The sequence below is a fragment of the Lepidochelys kempii genome, chromosome 9 (genome assembly GCF_965140285.1).
Source record: "Lepidochelys kempii isolate rLepKem1 chromosome 9, rLepKem1.hap1, whole genome shotgun sequence".
In the NCBI taxonomy this organism is placed as follows: domain Eukaryota; kingdom Metazoa; phylum Chordata; order Testudines; family Cheloniidae; genus Lepidochelys; species Lepidochelys kempii.
Window position 1 is genome coordinate 89858374 of NC_136388.1, and position 25075 is coordinate 89883448.

The 25075-nt window shown below is 42.3% G+C and overlaps 1 protein-coding gene across 4 annotated transcripts in view; it reads left to right on the top strand.

Moving 5' to 3' along the window:
• KIAA1210 (KIAA1210 ortholog) overlaps window positions 1–24028 on the top strand; it is a 92956-nt gene extending 68928 nt beyond the window's left edge. For 2 of the 4 annotated variants that reach the window (XM_073361358.2, XM_073361356.2), the window contains exons 5-12: window positions 2031–2189; window positions 6241–6306; window positions 11826–12035; window positions 13504–13600; window positions 15077–16678; window positions 17402–17553; window positions 18457–18562; window positions 21851–24028. In XM_073361358.2, coding sequence (XP_073217459.1) covers window positions 2031–2189; window positions 6241–6306; window positions 11826–12035; window positions 13504–13600; window positions 15077–16678; window positions 17402–17553; window positions 18457–18562; window positions 21851–22026 — 2568 coding nt within the window. In that variant the 3' untranslated portion in view covers window positions 22027–24028. The remainder of the gene's footprint in view (window positions 1–2030; window positions 2190–6240; window positions 6307–11825; window positions 12036–13503; window positions 13601–15076; window positions 16679–17401; window positions 17554–18456; window positions 18563–21850) is intronic. The other 2 variants (XM_073361357.2, XM_073361359.2) reach the window with 2 other exon arrangements.
• Window positions 24029–25075: the final 1047 nt, after the last annotated feature.

A 25075-nucleotide genomic window follows, 5' to 3' on the forward strand; every position in this document is an offset into this window, starting at 1 on the left:
CAGGCACGTCTCTGCGTGCCCCTGGTGGGGGGAGGCAGCTCTGTGAGCTGCCCCCTCCCCGGGCAGTGCATGGAGACCCGCTGTCCTCTTCCCCTCAAGGGGCACGCAGAGAGGTGCCAGCAGCAGGGCTAAGGCGGCTCCCTGCTCACTCTGCCTCCCTTCCTCATCACTACACTGCTCCCGGAAGCGGCCGGCATGTCCCTGCGGCCCCTGGGGTGGGGGTATCTCCATGCGTTGCCCGAGTGCCAACTCCGCAGCTCCCATTGGCTGGGAACTGCAGCCAATGGGAGCTGCGGGGGCGGCACTGGTGCCTGCGGGCAGTGGCAGACGGAGACCACCTGGCTTCCCCCTGCCTAGGAGCCGCTGCCAGAGGGGTCTGCCGGTCGCTTTGGGAGCCGCGCTGCTTGAGGTAAGTGCCACCCCCCTGAATCCCTCCCACATCCAAACCCCCTTCCCCATCCCAGAGCCTGTTCCCAGCACCCAAACTTCCTCCCAGAGCCCTCATCCCCTCCTGCACCCCAACCCCCTACCCTAATCAAGGGACCTCACTTTATTTAATTTACTTCCTATTACTTATAGGAGGAGGATGAAGAAAAAAAGAATGAAAAACGGGGGGAGAGATAAGAGAGAGTGTGCTTTTTCTTGGCTGGGTCCCGAGGAAGTGGGGGGGGGCAAAAATGAAGCTATGCACAGGGCCCCACTAATTCTAAATCCTCCACTGGGCTTGACTCCCTGTGGCTCTGTAGTTGTTCACACCCATACATTTGAGAGCAATGCAGGTGTAAAATGCTGCCACATCAGAAGAGTAGCATTTTGCATCCATTTTGCAGAGGCGTAAATGACCATATAGCATGAGGGGCAACGGAGAATCAGCCCCTAGATCTTTGTAAACTCCCCAACCTGTGGTTTAATAAGCAAATGACCATAGGTCTTGGTCTCTGTCAGGCGTACTCAGATGAGCCATTTTTAGTTTTCTTCAGACCTTGTCTGTTGTCCAGCCCTGACATAGCTGACTCCAAGAACTTCAGAACTGGTGTTTCCTGAGATTTGTTTTTGTTGTGTGTTTTAAGAGGGAACATCTGGCCACTTGTAAGGTTGCAGACTCTGGGGTTTTTTGTTTTGTTTCCCACCCGCCCTCCCCCAGGGTCAGACTGGTCCTAGCATTTTTGGGGCAGCTTTGCAAAACAATTCACACCCCCCTCTGACAAACATCAGTGATTCCTGTCAGCCACAATCACTCCCCATGTCCTGAGGTTTTTGGGGGAGATTGTGAAATGATCTTTTGGGATGCACCACAAATTTTAAAGGACTCCCTTTTATATAAAATCTCTGTGTGAGAGCAACTCTTCCTGTCAATACCTTGCTGCTTGGTGCAGAAGTGGGGCCCAGTTGCTTGTTGGGGGTTGGGGTATAGCAGTCATTATTATTATTATTTTTTTTGCAAAGGAATTTTTTGCAAAGGACAATTGTCCAGATAAAACCAGGGTTCTAGGAGCTACCAGCCTTCCAAACTCTGGAAGATTCTGTGTGCATTCTGGTAAATGCCATCACTTGTAATTCTTTACCAACACTAGCTAATTAACCACCTCTGTAAGATGGGCAACTGTTATTTTTAGTGCTGAAGAAAGATTAGGTGACTTATCCACACCCAGACTCTGTGGGTTTGGTCGGATGGTGGAGTTTACTAGGGGTTAAGGTATAAACTGGGAATTCAAAACAGTGTGGGGATGTACAACATGAATGCCATGTGTTTTGTAATAATGCGGCTGTGGTTCTGCTGGGGATGGTGAGATGTCAGTCTGTAATAATCTGATGAATTAAATTGTTTTTTCAATATTTTGTGTAGCAGCCAGTGTTCATGGAAGGTCCTAGAAGAACATAACTAAATACAACTTCACTCTTTACTAAGCTTTCTGGATGGCCCTTTCCTTTGTATACTTCTCTTGGGTAGAATTGTACATAATGACAGTTTCTCCCGTACAGTTAAAGCCATTTTAAGATTGTGTATTATGTTTCCCTTCACCCCACAGCTCCAGTTACAACAGAACATCAGATTTGGGTCTTCTCCTCTTGTTATAACTGGCAGGAAATTGGAAGATACAGGTGCTGTTTCAGAAGATGATGGATTACCTAAAAGCCCTCCAGAAATCTCCACTCTTCATGAAGTTCTAACATGTTCACCAAGCAAGGTATGTTCATCATGTCACCTCAGTACTAGAGGGATAAATGGAATTTCCTGTGTAGAATAATGTGTTGGTTTTTTTTTAAAGTCTGCAGTCAATAAAATGCTTTTCTATAAATCATTACCCTTATTTCTATGCCATCTTTTATGTGGGTTCATTTGTACAAAACCTCTGGTTCTCTGATTTATCATGCATGGTGGTTTCCCTCGTTCAAATTCAGTACCAGCGTCAGAAACAAACATTTTTTTAAGTTTGCAAGTCAATGGAAGAGGAGGTTGTTAAAAAATGGTTTACAGAAGTTGAGTTATTTCTGGAAGTATAAAAAAGATCAAATCTACTGTAGTTTAAATCCAAAGTGGGTAGAATTGGTGCATGGAATTTTTTTTTTTAAACTGACAGTCCTTCTACAATTCTAGGTCAACAATGGCCTTATTTATAGATAGATAGTCATAGAAGACCCATCATTAAGTTAGAGACAGGAATGCTCAAGGTCCAGTGGTGGGAAAGAGGTTTGAGCAGTCACCGAGTGTTTAAAGGCTATTTTGTATTTGCGTGTAATTAAAACAAATCCAGTTGTCAAACATACCTAAAGATAAGTAGGTATGCTGGGGTACTTGTGGATGTGTATCTGCACCATACTTAAATCCTGGTCGGTCTCTGTATATTGCTGTCAAGGTTCCCTTCCCACTCTGAACTCTAGGGTACAGATGTGGGGACCCGCATGAAAGCCCCCTAAGCTTATTTCTACCAGCTTAGGTTAAAAACTTCCCCAAGGCACAAATCCTTTGTCCTTGGACAGTATGCTGCCACCACCAAGTAATTTAGACAAAGGATCAGGGAAGGGACCACCAGGAATTCCTATTCCCCCAAAATATCCGCCCAAGCCCTACACTCCCTTCCTGGAAAGGCTTGAGAATAATATACCAACCAAATAGGTAAACCAGATTCTTAAAAACAGAACTTTATTATAAAGAAAAAAAAGTAAAAGAAGCACCTCTGTAAAATCAGGATGGAAGGTAACTTTACAGGGTAATCAGATTCAAAACACAGAGGATTCCTCTCTGGGCAAAACTTTAAAGTTACAAAAAACAGGGATAAACCTCCCTCTTAGCACAGGGAAAATTCACAAGTTGAAAACAAAAGGTAATCTAACGTGCCCTGCCTTATTTACTTACTCTTTTTACAATATTGAGACTCACTTTAGGATGGTTTATAGGAGGAGGAGTTTTCTGACCTGGTGCTTCTCTGCTTCCCAAGAGAACACAAAAACAAAGCCTTCCCCCGTCAGATTTGAAAGTATCTTCTTTCCCCATTGGTCCTTTTGGTCATGTGCCAACCAGGTTATTTGACCTTCTTAACCCCTTACAGGTAAGGAGGAATTCTAGGCTACCCTTAGCTGTGTGGTTATGACAATTGCTATAAAAGATATTCGTAGTTGAGAGGATGTTCCTGATTAAATTTAAAATGTAAAAGATCCAGGCTTTAAAAATCCTTCCTTTCCACAAAATAGTATAATAATAACCATCCACATCTCCAAATGCACAAGGATGGACAAACAGTATTCAGAAAATACCAACCATGTAACACAGGTCCCTGAAATACACAAAAAGTTAGTGTTCTGTGCTTATCTCTTAAAGAATTATACAAAATTGTTAAGGATCAAGTTAGAACAAACTCTGCTTTTAGCAGTCTTGAAAACCAGTAGATACACTGAAAGGTGAAACACTGCTGGGAAAGATTAAGGCAGTTGGCAGATTTATATAAAAGTCATAAAGACAACAAAAAGTGAATTCATACTTCAACTCTGAGTTAATTTAAGGCTGAAGGGAAGAACCAGGCAAAGGGATTTATGCAGCTGATGGAAACCAAATCATAGCCTTTAATAATGGAAGACTCCTAGCCAGCTTCAAAACCTATCTAACAAAAGATGGCACTATTTGAAACCCCCTGATTTGGTTGCTGCAATACGTGATGGGCCAAATTCAGATCCGGTATAACACAAGTGAAACAAAGGGAGTTCTATCTGCTTATGTCCAGTCTGAACTTGGCCAGAGATCCCTAAATGCTCCAAGGTTCTGGAGCAAAGATGTGTCTCTCAGTGGACAGCAAGGGCGATATTCATCTTTGAAAAGCCTAAGTAGAGGCTACTCAGAACATAGATGTGCCATCCCAGAATGGGCTAACAGGCCAAATCTGGAATCTTCTGGCAGTGGCCTACAATGTATCTGCTGTATCTGCAGAGGAAGGTGAAAAAATCTGGAATATTCCCGTACAGTTGTGCAGTGCTGAATGTAAGTATGGAACTTCAGCAAAAAGGCAGAGCAGGGAGAAAGAGTGGCTGGATTTCCATCAAGAGAGAAAGCAAACCAAGAGGAGGAAAACATGTTTTAAGGAACTCAAGTAACAATGGATAGATCAAGATGCAAGACAGATGGAAATACTATAAATGTAGAAGAGGAGTTGGTCCCAGTAGCAGGTGGGAGTAGCAAGGCCCATTGGTCGCAAAGAGTTGTTATTGCAGAACATTTTGTATATGTCCAAGAGAGAAGCTTGGGAGCATCATGGTGAAGCCTTTATACAGCAGGAGAGAGAATGGTTTGAAGATGGGGGTGGAAAAGATGCCAGTATTTTGTTTCAGCACTGGGACTACGATAAGTGGATGCTTAAGTAAGACCTGGAACTCGCATGTTTAAAGATGGAGAAAAACACATTAGCATGAAGCAGAGTTCAGTTTGAAAAAGACAGATTTTAAAAGGGGCTGTTGTTGTAAAGTCTTGGTAGTGAACAACTGCCTTTGTATGGGGGGGGGGGAAGAGGAAAGCATGCATTTATCTAGGATTCTGCAAATAATAAAATGCTTTGGAGCACTTTTAAAGAGTGAAACTGATCTGTTAATAAGGTCTCTAGAGAAGTCTGCCTAGTTCCACAATAAGTTGAACAATAAAATTCTATCTGTACTGTGGGTTTTTTTTAAAAAGTAGTTTATAGAATGCTCTAGCAGCAAAATGTTAGCATATGATTATCCACTGATCAGAGAAGTACATTTAAGTCAAATCTCTTTGCACACTTTGGACAGAATGAATGATCTGCTGTTGTTGGAGAACTAAACATAATTCTTTCTTTGGTTCATAATAGTCTTACGGTTTCCACAAGTGAAAATGTCTTAAGGTTTAAAACTATTGCCTTCTAGAAGTTTGTCAGTTGTTTTGAACTGTGCAGTGGTTGTTCTTATGTGGGGTCATATAGGGAGAGAAAGAATGATTCAGTGATTAGGGTTCTAACCTGGGATTTGGGAGATCCTACAGCCTTCCTGTGTGACCATGAAATAGTCACTTAGCTTCTCTGTTCCTCTTCATCTGTAAAATGTTAATAATAGAACTTCTGTACCTGATGGGTGTGTCTTGAAGATAAATATATTCAAGATTGTGAGATTCTCAGCTGCTTCTGTAATGGAGGCCATAATAATAACTCGGATTGAAACAGCCCAGGAATGAGGGACATTGGCAATTTGACTGAACCCATCTGTGAAGCTGACCATGCTATGAGACACATTTTTCATCAGAATCAATCGGATTCAAAGTAGCAGGGTCTTTTTTCAAGAACTTTCTTCCTACTTTAAAAACGTTTCAGCAATATTTTAGTGGGGAGAGGTATTTGAGTGAATCTAATCCTAGTTGTAAATCTGAATATCTAACCGTGGCAGAAGGTCAAAGTAACTTTTAAAACACTATAGGCTCAATTCTCCACTAAGGTGTATGTCCCCATCCTGCATATCTATCAAGGCACTGTGCTTTTGTACACTGTCCCCTGTCTACACAATATGAATCTGATAGCAGGATACAGGTATACATGTATGTAAGTTCCAGTCCCTTGTGTCTGATCACTGATGAGGAATGAACAAATGGCCAAGAGGCTATGCTATGAATTAGGAATCCTGCAACGACCCCTCCTAAGTTTTCCCTTTGTATTTTCTCATAATTATGCTTTTGTATTCAGTCCCAGATACCTGTGTGTAATGCGTCCCTTGACTTACCCTTTTCCTTATTTTATCCCACAGTCCTCCAACCCTGTTCAGCGCCATAGCTCTTTGAGTTTAGGTGGGACAGACAGTGAAGACGAACAGGTAAATAGTCGCTCTTTCTGTTACTAAAGTTTTCTGAGAGAGTGCATACAGGGTCTGTATGAAGCCAAATACGTGCCACATATTTACTGCTATATCTCTCTTCTGGGTAAAAAAAAGCCACTGTGAATGTGACCGTTCATGCACAAGCCAGAGAATGACGTGTGTGCCCAGAGAGACACGTGTCAGAGTTTTGAACAACAAACACATTCACACAAATTTTGAAGTCTGTTTGCAGATAACGCACAAACCCCTAATAAGTTGTTCATGGGAATAGCTTAGCTGGCTCTAGTGACATACTGCATACTCTGTTGTGTAACTTAGCAGGTATTGGTCAATCTAAGAGGCACAATATAATATTGCAAAACAATTCACTCCCCTATATACACCCTTAAGCCCTAACAGCAGCCACTGCTCAGTAAGTCCTGTCTGTCATCAGAAGATTGTGGGGGACACTCTACTCCTCTCTCAGACAAATGAGAATGGCTAGAGGAGTGGCATGTGTAAAGCTCTTGGCCCTTTCTAAACCCCAGGTGTCCTGGGGAAAAGGGACTGAGCTAAATTGCAGCTTGTCTTTAGTATATAACTGATAACTAGGAGCAGTTGATCTTCCAGTTAGCCCAGCACAACCTATCCCTGACCTAAGGAGGGGAGGGCTTAAGCCAGCTCTACTCACCAGCATATGTGCTTGAAGAACATGCCCGGGTGACCCTCCCCCAAACTATCCCTGCTGACTGCAGAGCAAGAGGGCATGTTTCCACCGACAGTAGCCTACTTTAGCCATTAAAGGCAGACCTAATGGTCCAGATTTCCCTTTCCAGCCACCTACTCTCCAACAGCCAATAAAGCAGTTGGGGAAACGATCCAACCCTCCCCAGGTGACCTCAAATGCCTGTTACACGAGTGGCCATCACTTATAAATAGGGCTGCAGAGGAGCTTGCCTACCCCATGAGATAGCCACTGCCTAGTGGGAGGGCTCTTCCTGCTCCCTGGCTACACCCCGAGCACCAGATATCTTCATCCCACCCTGATGGAGAAGAAAGGGAAGGGCCGTTTCATGGGGTCACAACAAATGCTGATCTGGCTGGAGTAGCATACTGCCCACCCCATACGGGAAACCTGCCAAAAAAGAAAAGAATTAACTCTTCAGTTATCTAGGAGGAACTGCAAGTAAGGCCAAGGCAGCATGGTGGCAGAAGATTGTGTACAGCCCCGTGCACCCTCCCGAGGGGGCGCCACTCACAAGGCCCTACTCAGGTAGAGCAGCGTCTCCAAGGCCAAATCCTCAGTCTCTAATTAAACTGCTCAGGAGGCCTTCTCTTCCCTTACACTCTCTCCTGCCAGCCTCTGAGAAGGATGGGAGGGGAGGGTGTTTTCCCAAGATGGACCCTGTTCCTCTGCCTGTGGTTGACAGCAAGTACTGCCTCGCCTGGTAGTTTCTGGCATTATTGCTTTCTGGAGTGGGGGGAGGATGCAAAGCTCTTTAGAAATGGCAGGCCTCTGCTCTCTCCCTGAGACCGTTTTCTCTTTCCCCCCGCAATTGCTGCTCTACCCAGAAAACTATATCTCCTAGTGGGTCACAAACTGGACTGGGCAAATAATGCTAAAGCCAAAGTGGTCCAAGTAACTTGCACTTTTTTTAAAAAAAATAAAAATCTCATTATGTGTATTGAATCCTTGGTTCAACTAATATTCTACCAGTGCTAGTCAAAATCAGTCTTTTTGCCCATTTATATTAGCCAGACTATCCTTTCCGTAGCCTGGCTACTGGTGGTTCCTTTTAATTTTTCCATATAAAATAATGTAAAATATCTGCTTCTTGCTGACCATGATTTCCTTCCCCCCCCTACTTTGCCTGTTTCATGTCCTGGTCTTCTATGGAGAAAGGGGGGAGAAGAGAAGTAACTTTCTGTGGCACAGAGTTCCAGTACTTGTCAGCTCCTGCTTTCTTCCTCCAATTTCCGGGAAGCTGTATAGGCTTTTTCTCCTTCTTCTCAGTGCAGCATCTGTCCTTTCTCCCAAAGATTTTCTCAGCAGCCTAGCTTGATGTTGTATTTACATTCATCTAAAATTAAGATGTCTTCCCTTAATCATCAGTTGTGCAGTAACATTTTTTCTCTTTGCTTTAATATCAAGCTATGAATTAGTAGAGCATGAACCAGTAAACTGAACAGAACAGCAATTATAAATCCATAGCTAGTTGTTCCATTTAACAGAATTCCCTTTGCTTCGTGCTAAGTAAAGAACAACTGGGCTTTATCACAGTCCTGGCTTAAGTGGATTTCACACCCATGTAATGGTTTGAGTTTAGCAGTCTGCTGGGTTTGCTGAAATGGATGGGTAATGTGACATCAAGGCTTCCACTGGCTTCCAGGATTCTCTGAGTGCTTCTGCTGCTGTCTTCATCTTTAGGAAGCTGTCAGGGGGCATGTGTGTGACTCCCATCAGTGGCCTAAGTATTTATAAATGTACACTTCCTGACTGTTTAAAAGATAAGGATGGGCTGTTACTCCAAAAACATCACAGCAAATCTTTTTTGCCCCCCTTTCCCTCTTCCGGAGCTTTCACCCAGGGTTAAACTCCTTTGCCAAATGGCTGTTACAGCAATCTAACTTCCCTGTTGGCTGCTTTAACTCTAATTAATTAAAGAGCAAAGCGAAGTCCCAACACAGAAGGAAAGTTTCCTGGCCCAAACACTTCGCAAGGAAAATCCTCTCTAGTTGCAACATTTTCCTTCTGCTTGAATTCCAGTTGCAGCACAGATGTCTTCCCGTAATAGTCTAACCCAAACTTCCCCCTTTTACCTTAAAACAAAGCACTAAGGAGACGGCTTTCTATCTACTCTTCTTTAGGCTGCCCCAGAGAAGAGGAAATCACCATCCAATCAGTGTTAGGGAGAAAGTTTATCATCCCTAGAATCAGATCTTCCGCTGGTGTAAATTGTCATAGCTTTGGAGTCCCTGTCAAGACCTCCTCCAGCCCCAGGTTTCAGTAAATGTTGCTAGCCTATGAGAAGAAGACGGGTTACTGTGTCTAGACTTACAGGACAAAAATAAGCAAGTACTATTAATTGTTTTGTCCACCTATAAACTAGAGTTTCAGAGTTTGTGCCTCTTGAACGTGTGGCAATGCATCACATATCTTGCAAAATCAGGTACTGGTGCACATATAAGCCCAGCAACTGATTTTGCTGTATAAAACAGCATGTCCCTGACTGCAGGATCAGGCCTTTCATACATGAATTCAGAGTGCCACAAGTAATTTTAAAACTGTTAGAGGAAAGAACTTGTACGAGGGAAACGAGCAACAGTTACTGTTTTTTTTGTTGTTTTTGTTTTTTTCCCCTCCCCGTAAGATTTGCTGAACCTATTATAATTCTACAGGAGCAATAATAGTTTGCTGCTTTACTTCTTCTCCTGAATTTACACACTGTGAAAAAGAGAACCTAAAACTGAATTAATAAATTCAGTGTGGATTTTGTTTTAGCTCCATGAACTTAAAAAGTCAACAGTGATTAAGAAAGAGGGAGTTGCTTTTCTTTTTGTTAATTTAAAAGCATGTAATATATATATCTAGACTAATACTGTAGATCAGACGGGGAAAGCCTTTTTAGAGCACAGCTCCAGTTCCAATCTTGCATTTAGAACCCAAGCTGAGAATAAGTACTTTCCTAGAATCAGAGTAAAAGGATTTTTAATAAATTTTAGGCAACCAGATGCAACCTGATGGTTTGAATTAAATCTGACAGGCCTTGTCCCAGGCCAAGATTGAGAGCAGATAGTTTCTTAAAGTGACCGTACTATGTATCGCTGGAGGATCTTGAAGATCATGATTCTTCTTTAATGCACAATACTGTGTTTCATCATGGTCATCAATATTTTCATCTGAAGTCTTAAGTCTGTGAGTTTCTGACTTTATGGGCTCAGCGAATCTAAAATATTCATTTATTAAATACTTGCCCAGGGGTCTTTACAATGGAATTTTCATCTGAAAGGAGCTATGTAGCATCCTTATAAGGCTATTTCCCCATGTATTCTCACTGTCTGATGTATGCCTACCAACCCTGAGACTGAAACAGAGTAATAAGACATTATAACTTCCCCATACTATTTGTAATGTGGCAAACTCTGCACATTCCCTTCAGAGAGGTTTGTAGGAACTTTTTATTTGGTCGGCATAGATTACTCCTTCTTGACCCTGTTTTAAATTCAAGCAAACCCAAAATGAGAGTGCCAAACTCAATCCAAATGTTTCACTGGGTATTGTGGTGGAACCATGGAAAACCGCAGATTTCTCACACCTATAAAGCTTGCTTGAAGTGTCTATGCCTCTGTGCGAACCTTCCAGCAAACCTGGTCTGAGTTTCAAGTTTGTAACAAAACCACACAAACTTTGCATGGTTTTGGGTTTCACTGCACACGTTTCCCCTGACTCCCTTTATAATAGCATCATTTCTTGCTAAGATGACAAATATTTGATTCCCAAGGATAGCAGTGTTGTGGGGCTGTCTTGTGCGTAGTGTATTTATCTCAAAAATAGTACAGGACTGCTAGACGGAAAGGGACATGTGACTTCTGTTGCGATTTGAGGGAGAGGGAAGAGTGAAAGAACAAATTAATCGATAGTAACTTTCTTAGAGTTGGTGGGGAACAGAGAGTGGTCCTTCTTTTGTGACCTTCAGCAATCATACTGCTGCAGCGTATCTGCTTGCTGTCATGAGGAAAAGCAAGACGACCTTGTTATAAAAATGGCAGCAGTGTCTCCTGCTGGTACAAGAAGATATTGCTAACTGCTCATTCAAATAGGAATTGGGAGAGGAATGTGACTGTGTGTCTCTCACTTGTTTCTCCAGCAAAAAAAACTTCAAAAACAGACTCCAACAAGAAACTACAGAATTGGAATTAATTTGCAAACTGGACACCATTAAATTAGGCTTGAATAAAGACTGGGAGTGGATGGGTCATTACACAAAGTAAAAACTATTTCCCCATGCTAATTTTCCCCATACTGTTACTCACACCTTCTTGTCAACTGTCGGAAATGGGCCATCCTGATTATCACTATAAATTTTTTTTTCTCCTGCTGATAATAGCCCACCTTAATTGATTAGTCTCGTTATAGTTGGTATGGCAACACCCATTTTTTCATGTTCTGTGTGTGTGTGCGTGTGTATCTTCCTACTGTATTTTCCACTGCATGCATCCGATGAAGTGGGTTTTAGCTGATACAGATTAACACAGCTACCACTCTGAAAGCTGTCTCACTTGTGTGTACAATGCCATTGATCAGACAAAACTGAGTGTAAATGTTAATTGCAAGTAGAAGCAGATATAAAAATGGACACATCCTGGAAGCGTGTCTGTTTTATGCACACACAAAAATTCAGCTGTTAATATTTTTATAGATCTAATTTTGAGTATATTTGCTTCTAAACCAATTTGGTGAGACAGGCAATGGGAACCAGGATCAGATGCACAGAAAATCTGAGCAAAATTAATAGCGATGTGTTTGTGTTTTGTAGGTACCCTTTGATGCTTCCTCTAGACCTGTCAGCCCTTTGTCCCCTGTGGCGCTTGTGATTCCAGCAACACAAGTCAGCAGCTTGCTTCCCGTTGACTTCGACACCCCGGCCAGTCCCATGGGCTGCCTAGATACCTCGGCAGCTAGGCACAGGATAGCAATAAACCCGCGAAAACAGAGAGTTTTTACCAGTAAGAACCAGCAAACGCCTGTAAGTCTTTTCTGGAGGATGAGTGCAAAGCAAAGGGAGACGGGTGCAAGCGTGCACAGCTTTTGCTGTTCTTCCCCTGCTCTGGGGTTCATGAATGTGTTATACAGGAGGATAAGTGATTAAAGCCAATGGGAATCTTCCCGTTGGCTTTAATAGAGACTGGAACAGACACCTACTCCTATTTTGGCCTTAAAACTCTGACTGAATGCCCAGGAAGGGGAGAATTTTGTTACAGTGAGAATTTGACATGGGAATAATCAATAGAATAGAGAACTCTGTAGCTGTCTCAGAGCTAGTCCAAAAATGGGAATTCTTTTCCAAGGAAATTTTTGAATGAAACTAAAATTTTGTTTGGTTTGGAATTTTTCACTGAAATGATTCACAGTTAATTTGTTTTGTTGCTGTCATTCCAATTGAAATGAAAATTTCTCTCTTTTTGGTCCCCTCCCTCCCCCATTTCTCTATCCCACCTCCCTTTTCCCACTGGAAGGAAAAGAAAGGGGGGAACCCCAAAACCAAAATGCCCCTCTGCCATGTACAATGGCCAAACCGGACAGTCTCTATGCAAAAGAATAAATGGACCCAAATCAGACGTCAAGAATTATAACATTCAAAAACCAGTTGGAGAACACTTCAGTCTCCCTGGTCACTCGATCACAGACCTAAAAGTGACAATAGTACAACAAAAAAACCTTCAAAAATGGACTCCAACGAGAAACTGCTGAACTGGAATTAATTTGCAAACTGGACACCATTACATTAGGCTTGAATAAAGACTGGGAGTGGATGGGTCATTACACAAAGATGCCACTTTTTTCCCCCTTAATGTTACTCACACCCTCTTGTCAACTGTTAGAAATGGGCCATCCTGATTACCACTACAAAAGGTTTTCTTCTCCTGCTGATAATAGCTCACCTTAACTGATCACTCTCATTATAGTGGGTATGCCAACACCCATTTTTTTCATGGTGTGAATGTGTGTATCTTCCTGCTGTATTTTCCACTGCATGCATCCGATGAAGTGGGTTTTAGTCTGCGAAAGCTTATGCTCAAATAAATTTGTTAGTCTCTAAGATGCCACAAATACTCCTTGTTCTTTTTGCTGTTACAGACTAACATGGCTACCACTATGAACTGATGATGACATCTTTGATTTGTTCTGTTCTGTACACCCATGTAACTTTGTGATGTCTTGAAAACGCCCTCTCTCAAAATATATCTGTCTTAGAATGTTTCTGGTACTCACCAAAAACTGAAGTACTGTATTTGTAGTTTTAAAGCTTTGATGTCTTGCTGTGTAATTCATTGGAGTAGCAACATTTCATTCATTGTATTGTTGAAGTTACAATACAGGGATTTTTTTTCTTGTGTATGTTTATATTTTTCAAAATGAAGTTACATACAGTTGGGTTGGTTCAAAGTAAAGACTTTTGCACAAAACTTAAGTGTCTTTTTGAATCCCACTAGCTGGAACAATTGGAAAAGGAGCAGAGTCTTCCTGTAACTGCAGAAAAGAAAAGTACAACAAAATTCCTTGATGCTGACCAGTATGAAAATCGGGCAGGTAAGGCATAATTCTGAAGGCTAAATTGTTAAGTCTGTTAACAGAATTCTGTTTTAAAACTTTTAAAACTAGGCAGCGTTTACTTTTTTAAAAAAATCCCCAACTCCATCCCCTCTGCCTGAGAGCCGTCAGACTGCTTGAAAGTGAGGGAAAAAAATGATGAACTCTGTGGAAGGCTGTCTGAAGACATCACACTGGGCGTAACATTTTCCAAAAGCGTCTATATCTCACGGGAGCCTAAATCTCATTAATTCTGCTTCTAAGTAACCTAGGCACTACTGAAAATTTTATCCTACATCTGTAAATACTGCCTGAGCATTATACCTTTTGGAACAAACCATCTTGTGAGACAGTGTAGTGTGACTTTAAATAGCTTATGTACAAGCAGGTCCAATTTTCCTCTATTTTTTGGCTGATAATTGATCCTCTCTGCCAGTGTTTCCCAAACTTCAGATGCCGCTTGCTCAGGGAAAGCCCCTGGAGGGCCTGGCCGGTTTGTTTACCTGTTGTATCCACAGGTTCTGCCAATTGTAGCTCCCACTGGCTGCGGTTCGCTGTTCCTGGCTAATGGGGGCCGCGGGAAGCGGCAGCCAGTATGTCCCTCGGCCCGCGCCGCTTCCCGCAGCCCTGAACAAGTGGCGTCCCAAGTCTGGGAAACGCTGCTCACTGCAATAGTAAAATCCACTGACATTTCTCCCAAACAGCCCATTTTTATAATCCCTGATTTTGATCAGTGCGTTTTAAATGCATTGGTTGATTGTAACATTGTCAGTGTTTTGTTAAACCAAACTCAAGGCTTGATCCTGCAGGATGCTAAGTGTTGCCTAAGACGTACTTAGCGTCTGCAAGCCATATTGAAGTGAACAGGGATTGAGGGTTCTTAAAATCTCACAGTTCTGCGTGGTATGTAGTTGGGCATCTCTTTGCCACTATTTCTGGTGTATTTGATGTAATCCGTGAATTCAGCTTTTGTGAAAGGGGGCAGTTCTAGAGATCGAGGTTCCAAAGCCAAAGAACAGGAACAGTGCAGATATCAGCTGGGTGAGCTTCCCTACGCTGCTCTTCCAGATGTTGCATCCCTGAGACTACCAGTAATAGTGCCAATAGTTATGGTGATTTTACTGATGTGGATACTGTCACACTAGGATCTGAACGGAAAGCAACAATGCATTTGATACACCAGCTGCTGAGCAGGCACCTGGCAACAGCCGCTTTCAGCTATTACTATTACTTGGCTGGCTTCCACTGGGAATATAATGTATTTCATTACCAGTCTCCTGAGCCAGCCAGTCCATCCCCATTTTTAAGTATGTTTGTCAGCCTGGGGCATCTAGTAAATGGTATCCAGATATTGGGAAACTATTAGCAAATGACCACAGTACCTACTATGAATTACAATTGAAGGGGGTTTGAGGAGTGCAGGAGTCTTCATTGTAACCATCAAGCATAAATGTGTTTTTCTTTTGTTCAACACAGGTTCATTGGTCTGGGAGGAGAATAATGGAAAAGGAAATGGTGCTCAGGAGACACAGAGGATAACAAAGACTGACAATTCCACGAGTGACCCTTGGAATTCTGTATCCCCTGCAGACGTAGTTTGTACTTTGCTAGAAGAGGATGCATGCCCTATAGAAACAGATCATCAATCTAAAGTAACACTGTCCTTTCCAAACGTGCAGTCTTCTCTAGCAAAGTCTGAGGAGCAGAACAAGGCAGAGGAAGTATTGGTACCTTACTGCTCTGATGAATCTATTGGTGAATTCAAACTACTTCTGCAAAATACATATGAAGTAATTGAACTTTCTGAATCTCTACAGACTGAACCAGAAGCAGTTGTATTTCAGGACACATTAGCATCTGACTTGTATGGCATTTCCATGGAAAAGGAGGACATAAATAGTTTGGCAGATGCCACAAAGGTATCCTTAAAACAACCTGTAGACCAAAGTGACAAAGAGCCTAGAGACAGTGGTGTGGCACTTGTAGAAAAAGTGGAAGATCAGCCTTATACCAATGAGAACAACTTCATCTGGCCTGATTCAGATCCTGCACTGTGTCTGTCACAGGTTCTTTTAGCCACTTTGGAGACTTCCTCTGAAGTGGAGTGGATGGCTGTTTCGGTGCTGGAAAATACCCCAGCAGCAAAAGATGATAAAGAAATGTGCAAAGTTACAGAACTTCAGCCATCCAAAGACCATGTAGATTCAAAAACATCCCTACAAAAAGACTCGGTTGTTTCTGTGTCAGATATAGATTGCATGCTGCCTCAGAGTAAAGTGAACAAGGAGCTACATTTTAAACCAGAAATAATGCATGGTCCTGTTTCAAAGGCTAGCCAAAGCAATCAGGAGACAGATGCATCCAACAACTTGGAAAAACATTCTATCGGATGCCTTGCCGCCTCCAGTTTGGCTGGCTTCAAGAGTTGTATCCCTCTTAGTGGTTCTAAGCAGAACCAGTTAGGTGGTGTAACTTCTCAAGAGAAAACAAGGAAAGAGAGCAAATCCCCAGAGGAAAATGTAAAGACTCCACTGAAATCTGCTGCTACAAAACCAGTTAGATTTACTATTGCTCCTGCCTGGCAAAGATCTCTTTCTGGGGGTTCAAATTCCAAGGAAGATTCCTGTGCTAGAAGCTCCCCATCCTCTCCCATAAGACCAGAGTTGTTTGAAGGAACAGCTCACTTGGATACTACCAGGCAAGAGTCTACAAAAAATAAGCCTGAAGGTTTTGAGAGGGATAATGAGAGCAACAAGCCCAGTTTGAATTCTTCCATGGAGGGGGCTGAGCATGAAACACAGAATGCTGAAAACCCATTTGGGATCAGACTGAGAAGAACATCCTCTTTGCTAAAGTACCACAGTGAATCTCCAAAGCAGATTCCATTAGCTGTTCACACCCCCTCTTCTGGTTCTGTCAAGGAGGATCAAAAATCACTAGGCACTGGGAGGCCACCTCACGGCCTTCCAGGCCACCAAAAAGCTTTAGCTAAAAAATCAGCTGTCGTGGAAGAGAAAAATGCCCCCAAAACAAAATCTGAAGAAGTCTCAAAGAAGCAACACTCTAACAAAGTTTCAGGTATTTACGCTGTACTTGTATCCAAAGACTGTAATGGCCTTGCACAGCCATTATTCTCAATAAAGGCAAACCAGGGACACAAAAAGGGTAAAAAATTTCTTTAATAGCCTTGACCCTGAAATACAGGATCCTATTCAGCCCTGTTGTAACTCAGCTGATGTCGTTTTGGACTTGTATCTTGGGTTTAGGCTATTCAAGAAAATTCTTAAGTTCCACCATACAATATGTTCAAGCTAGAATAGTAACAGAGCATCAGAAATATAAAATGGGCCATTTCTTTCACATGGAGGTGTTTTTGTCCAGATTTTGTGGAATTTGTAGAATTTGTTTTGCAGCTAATTGTCAGGCCAATGCAATTTAGAAAGAAACCAGGTATCACACTAGTTGTGATTTCCCCCCCCCCTAAAAATTTGGGAAACGAAAAGGCAACGTGTCTCTAACTGGATTACATAACAGAACAATGGTAGTCATTCTGCATTTAGCCTGTACTGTCAGGACGTTGCTTTGAGGGCTGTATCCTGTCCTGATTGACTTTAAAGACTCCAGTAGATAAAAAGGACAAACATCCTTGCAAAGGAACAAAGACAAAATCAGCAGGGAAATTAATGTAATCTACACCCTTTTCAAAGTGTATTCACTGGAGGATTTATAACACAAAACTATTCAGGTTTTGACAGACTTGCCCTAAATCCCTTCTTTACTTCCAAAATTCTTCTTTTATAGAAAAAGTCCCTAGTCCGCATTTGGAAACTGTTACCTCTGAACCAGCTTGGGTGTCCATGGCAAAACTAAAGCAGAAAGGTTTCCAGGGTCATCCTCTTGCCAAAGGACATAAAAGGGAGGACAAAACTTTGACCAAAATGGATCAAGAGGAGGTACGGTACTGAGTGGCTGGTAGACTAGAACCATTGTGAATACTGACAGTCTGACCAGATGCCTCTACACAATACTAAATTTGATGTTCTTGGACAGCAGGTTTTTAGTAATGCGTATAACCAAATTTTCAAAACCAATTTCTAATGTGCCCACAGACAATTGCTGATGCAAATGAATAGATGTGTATTTGGCCATATCTGCAGCTCAGGTACTTGGAATTTTGGGGTCAGACTCAGCAATACACCTTTCCTACACTAGTCATTTTTGTGCCTCTTATATTCTGAACCATGCCAGAGGTCTGCCCAATGCCCAGGACAATTTAAAGCTGCCATAAAAAGCTGCTCTAAGTTATGGCAGTTTTCCGCAGCCCCTGCTCTGCCATTGAGAACAGTGGTTCTGGCAGTGGACTTGGAGGCAAAAGGTTTGTGGTTCATCCACAGATTTCCTGTGTGACATTGGGCAAGTCATTTGACCTGTGTCTCATTTTCTTAATCTGTAAAATGGGGATAATTGTCCTCTTTGCAGGGCTGTTGCGAAGTTGAATTCAGTAGTATTTGTAAAGGACTTGGTGATCCTTGGATAGATAATGCCAAGGAAGGACAAAGCAGTATTGTTGTTTCAGTAATCATTGTGATCATAAATGTATTACAGATTTAATGGTAAGTGGATACGATATCACAAGTAATGATTGTTAAACATGCCATTGAAAAGCCGTGTAAAGAGAGAACCACCTGGCCTGCCTTGGTATATTCCCCATAGCACCTGCGCCCTGTTTCTATTTCTCTTCTGGTGAATTCTCAAAGTGCACCTCTGATTGAATCTTAAAGGGGAGCTGCTTCCTGTGTGTAATTATTTACAGTTGCTGGTTTCCTTATTTGCATTCTTTGTTTTTTCCCTTAAAGCGAGTGACCTGTGCGAGTGAGAATTTATTGGGGAAGAACGTAACTCCCAGCCTGTGTGCTCAGGAGAAGAAATCCCAAATGAAGATCACTATGTCTGCTGCAGCAGGTGTGTGTATGTGTGTGTGTATATATTTTAAGTGTGTGTGTGTGTCCAAGTGTGTGTTTCACTAGTGACTTCTTGGGTGTGTCCATTTTTGGCTGCCCAGCCTGAGAAACCTTTAATCTTCAGAGGGTGGATGCTCAGCTTTTTCACCCACTAGACTGTGTCCAGACATGTTGAGAATGCTACACCCCTGCTTACTCCATCCCCAGAGCAGGTGGGTGGGTGGTTAAAAGATAAAAGTTCCATCCTCAGCCCACTTGCTAAAGTTCCTGAACCAGGGTGTGGAAGGGGTGGTTGGTGATGTAGTGACTCACTGTGACTAGAGGTCAATAGTAAATTACAACCTGCAGGGAGTAACCGTGGCTCAGAGAGGTGTGTGCCTCATGGTGCTTTCTGAGCAGACTGATCCAACTTATGCCCCAGCCCTTGTTCAGGGCTATGCCTAAAATCAGAGTTGAGCTGGAACTGTGTGCAGATAACACTAATCAGACTTGCAGCTAAGAGTATATTTTACTGAATGAAATGTATTAATGTCAAAGCTTTCCTGTAAGTAAGTGAATAGACTTTCTCGCCTTCCTCCCCATCCTGGGTTGCTGACATAGCAATGGATGACTGGCTGAGGAATCGCAGTGAGAGAGCAGTGCTGCGTTAGCTGCAGCTCAACAGTGTGTGATTCAGCTATGATCCATTTTTTTTCCTTTAAGGATTCCATTTTGTGCCAGCTTCATTTCCAGACTTGGTAAACTCGGTACAAAGCTAGACAATTGTAAGCAGTTAGGAAGTTTGAGAAGTCTCCTTTTGGAGTACTGTCACGGCGGGTCTGAATATTACTCCCATGCCTCTGCTGGAGTCACCTGGATTTTCACTTTGGCTGAAATTCATGCCACCCATGAAAGTTGCAGCAGTACTAAACCTTTCTTTGCATTGTCTTGCTCCAGGGATCATCCTGGTGTACAATGTCTTTTCCCCACAGTGGTAGCACTATGGTCACTCAATTCTTTCACCTCTTGAAAATTCTGAATATCTCTGACTTATGTTGATGTTCTCAAGAAAATCACCATTACCCAACAGTTCAGAAAAACACCAGGCCCTGCTGCCAGCATTGTCCCCACATGACCAACAAAACAGGAAGACTTTCAAAACTTAGACTCCCCTTGCTTTACTCCTATTAAAGGAGCCAATAATTTGACTTGGCTGAGGGGCAAGGAGTGTATATAATTTCCAGAGCTAGTGGTAACCTTGGACACACTTTTTGTCTTGTAAATGACTGTTGCAAAAGTTTTCTTTCTACACTTTTCTTTCTACACTTGCCTGTATGATATGCATCCCATACAAGTCAGCAGGTGCGGCTTGGTGCATGTATAGCACAAGGTAAAATGGGATGATTAGGACAGAGTTCTGAGAAACCAGATCCTGCATTGGCAACTGCTCATAGCAAATGTCAGACCTAAAAGGGGATTGCTTATTTAGACTCCCAATTAGCATGATAAGGCTTGTCCTTAAGCCCGTCTCCTCAGATGTGCCCGTTCTCTGTCTACACTCCACCGCCCTTTTTTAATCCTATGCTCTTGAGACTGTCCAAGGCACTTGAGACTGACTTTCAATCAGTACAGAGGAATATGGGTATAATCTTCATAAGTGTCCAAGTCCCTTTTTCAAAAGTGACTTAGGCACTTGGGAGCCTAACTCCCTTTGAGACTTGAGGCCCAGATTTAAAAAAGGTATTTAAGCCTGCTGGAACCTAAATCTTATTAACTATCAATGGGATTTTGGCTCCTAAGTGCCTAGTTCCCTTTTGAAAAATGAGATGTAGGCTCCTAAATCATTTAGGTGTGTCACTGTTGAGTGCAGCAGTGCCTGAATACCTTTAAAAATCTGGGCCTACGTCCCTACATTATGTAAGCACTGTTGAAAAAGTTATCCTACATCTGGAGCTTGACCTGGTGCTTATTAGGGGAGCTCTGTCCCTTCCACTATAGTCTGCCCCCTGCAGGGCTACCCTGGCTGAGGCCCAATGTCCTACTGAGCTGATCCCAGGGACAGGCTTTGCCTACAGGTGTTATCAGGGTGAATGGGCATTTTTTTATTGGTCTCAACATCAGCAGGATCAAGGCCCCTTGTGCTTAACTTTACTTGTGCCCATAAATAGCTTCTATTCATGTTTGTGTTGAAGCACGGCTGCCTTGCCCCCCGCTTCCTGTATGCCATGCAAAGACTTGTAGATACTTACTAAACATAAGAAAAAGTTTGGCTTTTTCAGGCCCTGATTTATATTTCCAAATGAAATAGTCTGTTGGAGTGAAAGGAGAGTGTCAAATGGCTTGTGAACTGTCCCTCAAGATATTTTAGTTGCTTATGTGTAAGGCTGCATTCTGTCCTGTCTCATGCAACCTGTCAGAAGACATCAGTCTTCAATATTTTCTATAAGATCGATAAAGTAGGCGTCTTTTAAATAGTAGCTCAGAGCCTTACCAGCAACAGTATCAACATTCCTTAGCATCTGCCGATGTCACCAGGCTTGTGATAGGCTGCAGATTTCAAAAACTATATTTGAAAAGAATATCTAGTCACATTATCCTAGCAACTTCCATCCCCTCTGGCTAACATGTCCGAGAAGATGTAGTATGGGTTTCATGCATATTTTTTTCCGAATAGCATTTTTATAGTAGAAGTATTTTTGTTGGCAGTAAAGACTGGAAGGTAAATCTCTAGGCCATTCAGTGTTGAAGATGCATATCGTTCTCTGCTAGCCCAAGGTAAACTTGGAGTGATTCTTCCCATGCAGCGCATGATCATATGGCTGATTCCTAGAGCCACTTTGCATTGTGTAACGCACAAATTAGCCTGTGGAATTCCCTGCCACAAGCTAGAATTGTGGCCAAGAGTTTTTAGCAGGATCCAGAAAGCAATTGGATATTTATATGAACAACAAAATGATAATCCCTCAGGAATTTTGGAAAAATTTACTCATGCGTCAGGGCTTAAGCCCTCCCCTAAATTTTGGGAGTTGGGAGAAAGGCTATCCCCATAAGTGCCTATTACAGAGTTTCTGAAACCTTCGCCTGAAGCAGCTGGAACTGGCCATTGTTACAGACTGGGTACTGGTCTCTGGACCACTGGTCAGATCTAGTCTGGCAATTCCTCCTTTTATCTCTGTTGCTTTGTGAAATTGTGTCACTTTCGGTTTTGTTTCGCCTCTAGATGATCTCACTTTAAAGAGCAGGAAAAAAAGTTAGCATAAGTTCTGTCTAACTCTCCTGTGTTCTGATGACTGACTGGCATTGTTCTCAGCAGTTACACTTGGACCTATGGCTCAGGAGTCGTCTGTGGTCCCCACCGCTGAAAAGGAAACGAGACAATCCTGTAATCTGCCAATGACACCGTGCAGCTCTGTTGAACCACCCTGGCTGTCCCTGGCCAAGAAAAAAGCCAAAGCTTGGAGTGAAATGCCTCAGATTGTTCAATAGCAAATGACAAGAGTGTCCTCCTCTGTGTTGCCAATAACTGTATTAACTCCATATAGTAACTTCTTCGCTGAGACCATCTGTGGGGGGATGAGATAAAAGCCTTAGAACGTTCATCACAGACTGTAGCTGTGAATGTGTGAAGAAGAAATGCCATTGATGGGTTGACTTGCAGTAACCGCCAGCATTAGGAAACTGAGCATTTTCCACGACAAAATACTATGAAATTCCAATTGACGGATTCATACTGATTACACGTTTGACTAAAAGACAGTGGTGCTCTAAGAGGAGGCGCTTCATGCCTTTGAAGCATTTCCTTTCTAAAAGGGGAGGTTAAAGTACCCTGCACACAATACAGTATTCTGCATGATTTCACTTTGAGCATTGAATTTGTTTGGTGTCACAAAATGGTTTTAGAACTCTGCACTGGAGCATCCAGACCGGCTGTCGCTGATGTAGTAGCATTTATGTCTCTAGGGCAGGTCTGACTGTGCTTCTGATTTTTAACGTCTCTGTTTCTTAAATGAAATAAGACACAAGCAGCAAGGCAGATTTAGGGGATTCTTACTACTTAGGTGGCTAGAGTCACTCTGCCTTGGGCCTTATGCCTTGTATTATACCACCTACTGGTCAGGCCCAGAACTGTACTGCCTTTGTGTTCTATTGTAATGTATTTTAAAAAATCAATACCTTCTAAGGACTGGATTCTCGTCAGTTACCTCTGTAAATCTGGAATAACTCCACTGACCTTAACGTAGTTTGGAGATGCTGAATTTGGTCCTTATATCTAAGTTGAAATCTTTATAAATTTCTAGCATAGAGCAATTTCTCTTCCTAAGCCTCTTTTGTGAAATGTCCCTGCTAAAGGCAGAGGTGGGGAAGGTTTGACCCACTCTTGTTTTCTGTGAAGAAGGATGCCTGTTTGCCACAAACAGCATCCCACTGTCCATATCCATGGCACTATGGTTTTTAGACTATTTCCTTTACAGTTTAGAGGGGAAAAAAAAGATGCACTCAACATTCACCCTTACCCATCAGTACATAACTGGAAGCTGAAGCTGACCATCTATCTAAAGACACACAGCTGGCAAACAGCTGCTCTTTTAGAGTCCAATTCTGCTGCCACTGAAGTCTGTAGGAGTCTTGTCACTGACTTTTATGGGAGCAGAATCAGATCCTTTAAAAATAAACTTTGTAAAATGACTTAGTGACATCAGTGTCATGACAACCAAACCGCTCCTGCCTGTACATTGCACATTTGCTAAACATTTTCTGTGTACAGCAAATGAAAACATTGAAGTATGACTTGTCTGAGAGAGTCTCTCTTTCACAAACAAGTTGGGTAGCATCTTTAATGTGAAACAACGTTTGACCTTGGAGTAACCCCTTATCTGGACTCCCTCTTATTGGCTCTGGCCTGAATTTAAATGCGTCCCTACTTCTGAAATCTGTAGCCACTGCTCATGAAGATTGTGCAACTCTTATTCATGTGGCTGAACAGCTTACTCGCACAAATAGTCCCACTTAAATTAATGGGTCTGCTCTGATGAGTCACTGTTTATCGGAAAGAGTAAAGGTTTCACAGTCAGTTTGCTAATACAGGCCTATTTTCCTTCTACTTAGTGTCTGTTTTAAGACCTTTATCTCCTCCTGCAAGGTACCGGAGCACTTGTATTTGTCTAAAGTTTAAAAGTATTATGTAAAAACAAATTTAAACATTATCTACTATGGTTTTCTACAGGTGACATCACAAACATGGTTTACGGACCCTCTGTTTAAAATATGCACTTTCCTATATACTGCTATTTCTCTCCTGTTCTTTGCCAGTCTGGATTGCAACCACACACCTAAACTACTGCAAATAACAGCATTTATCTATTCCCTTGTTGCTTTTGTTCTTGATATTGTGTCTCGCATTTTCTGTATGGTATGTATATACGTTTTTGTAATCCTCACCTTTGGAGGTCCCCCTTTTGTATTCTATTCCCATATTTGGTTTACTATTAAATGCTATTGTCATGATTGAATTTTTCAGGGTTTGGATGCGTTGTGATTTGTGGAGGGGAGGGACTGGCATTAGGGAAATAGACCTTTAAGAGGAACTGTTTGTGCTGGGTGGGTTGATATACTGTATAGATTCCAGGTTGGGGGAAACTCTACCTACAGGGCTTTGGACTGAGCATCACAGAGGTGAGGGACTGTCTTTAGTCTTCTTTGAAGTCATTGGACAATTGATGCAGTCTCTTTTGGGGTATGGGGTTCTTTCAGTGATTCTGAAATAAAGCTCTGGGTTGTGCCTTGCTATGTGGACCTTGAAGTCAGCAGGACCAAGGGGCTGGCACAGTAGCACTGATGACAGGAATGGAGCTTAAGCTCTTGATGAACTGGAATATCAGTAATTATTGTTTTTGTTTTTTTAAATTAGTTGATCAGAAGAATTTGGTGACCAGAGAAGACGTTCCCTACTCCTTACAGCAGAACTGCTGCTGCCTGGACAGGAAGCTATTCTAGAAATCCTTATTATATATATTTTACTGACTCTCCATGAGAAGGATTCTGTAAAGTTCTATAGTATGTTTGTTTATAGAAACTGAGCAATAGGCTGCCCTAACAAAATCAAAGTGTATGGGCCTTATGTTAGGCCTACCAGCCTCAATTAACAGTTCCTAATAACAGTCCATTTAAACATCCAGCTGGTTATACTGCATGATGCACTTTGGGGTACAGCCAGGGAGCAGGTACCTTTGGCTGTCAAGCCAGGGGATAGAAATGCTATAGAATGTTTATCTAATATAGAACTTTGCAGCATCATTGGCACCTATCTTGCATGTATCGCTGAGTAAAGATGGGAATACTAAACATACCATCCTCCTTAGCTCCAGCCTTCAGCAATTGTTTTGCTTCTTCTCTCACATTAAATAGAAAATAAGCAAATCTCCACTGTATGGCATAGTTGACTGCTGCTTTTGGAGGGGAGGTGGTTCAGTAGCAAAGTGCATGAATGTTTTCTCTCAGTTTAGCGTATATCAGCAGATCAGTGCAAACGTATGCA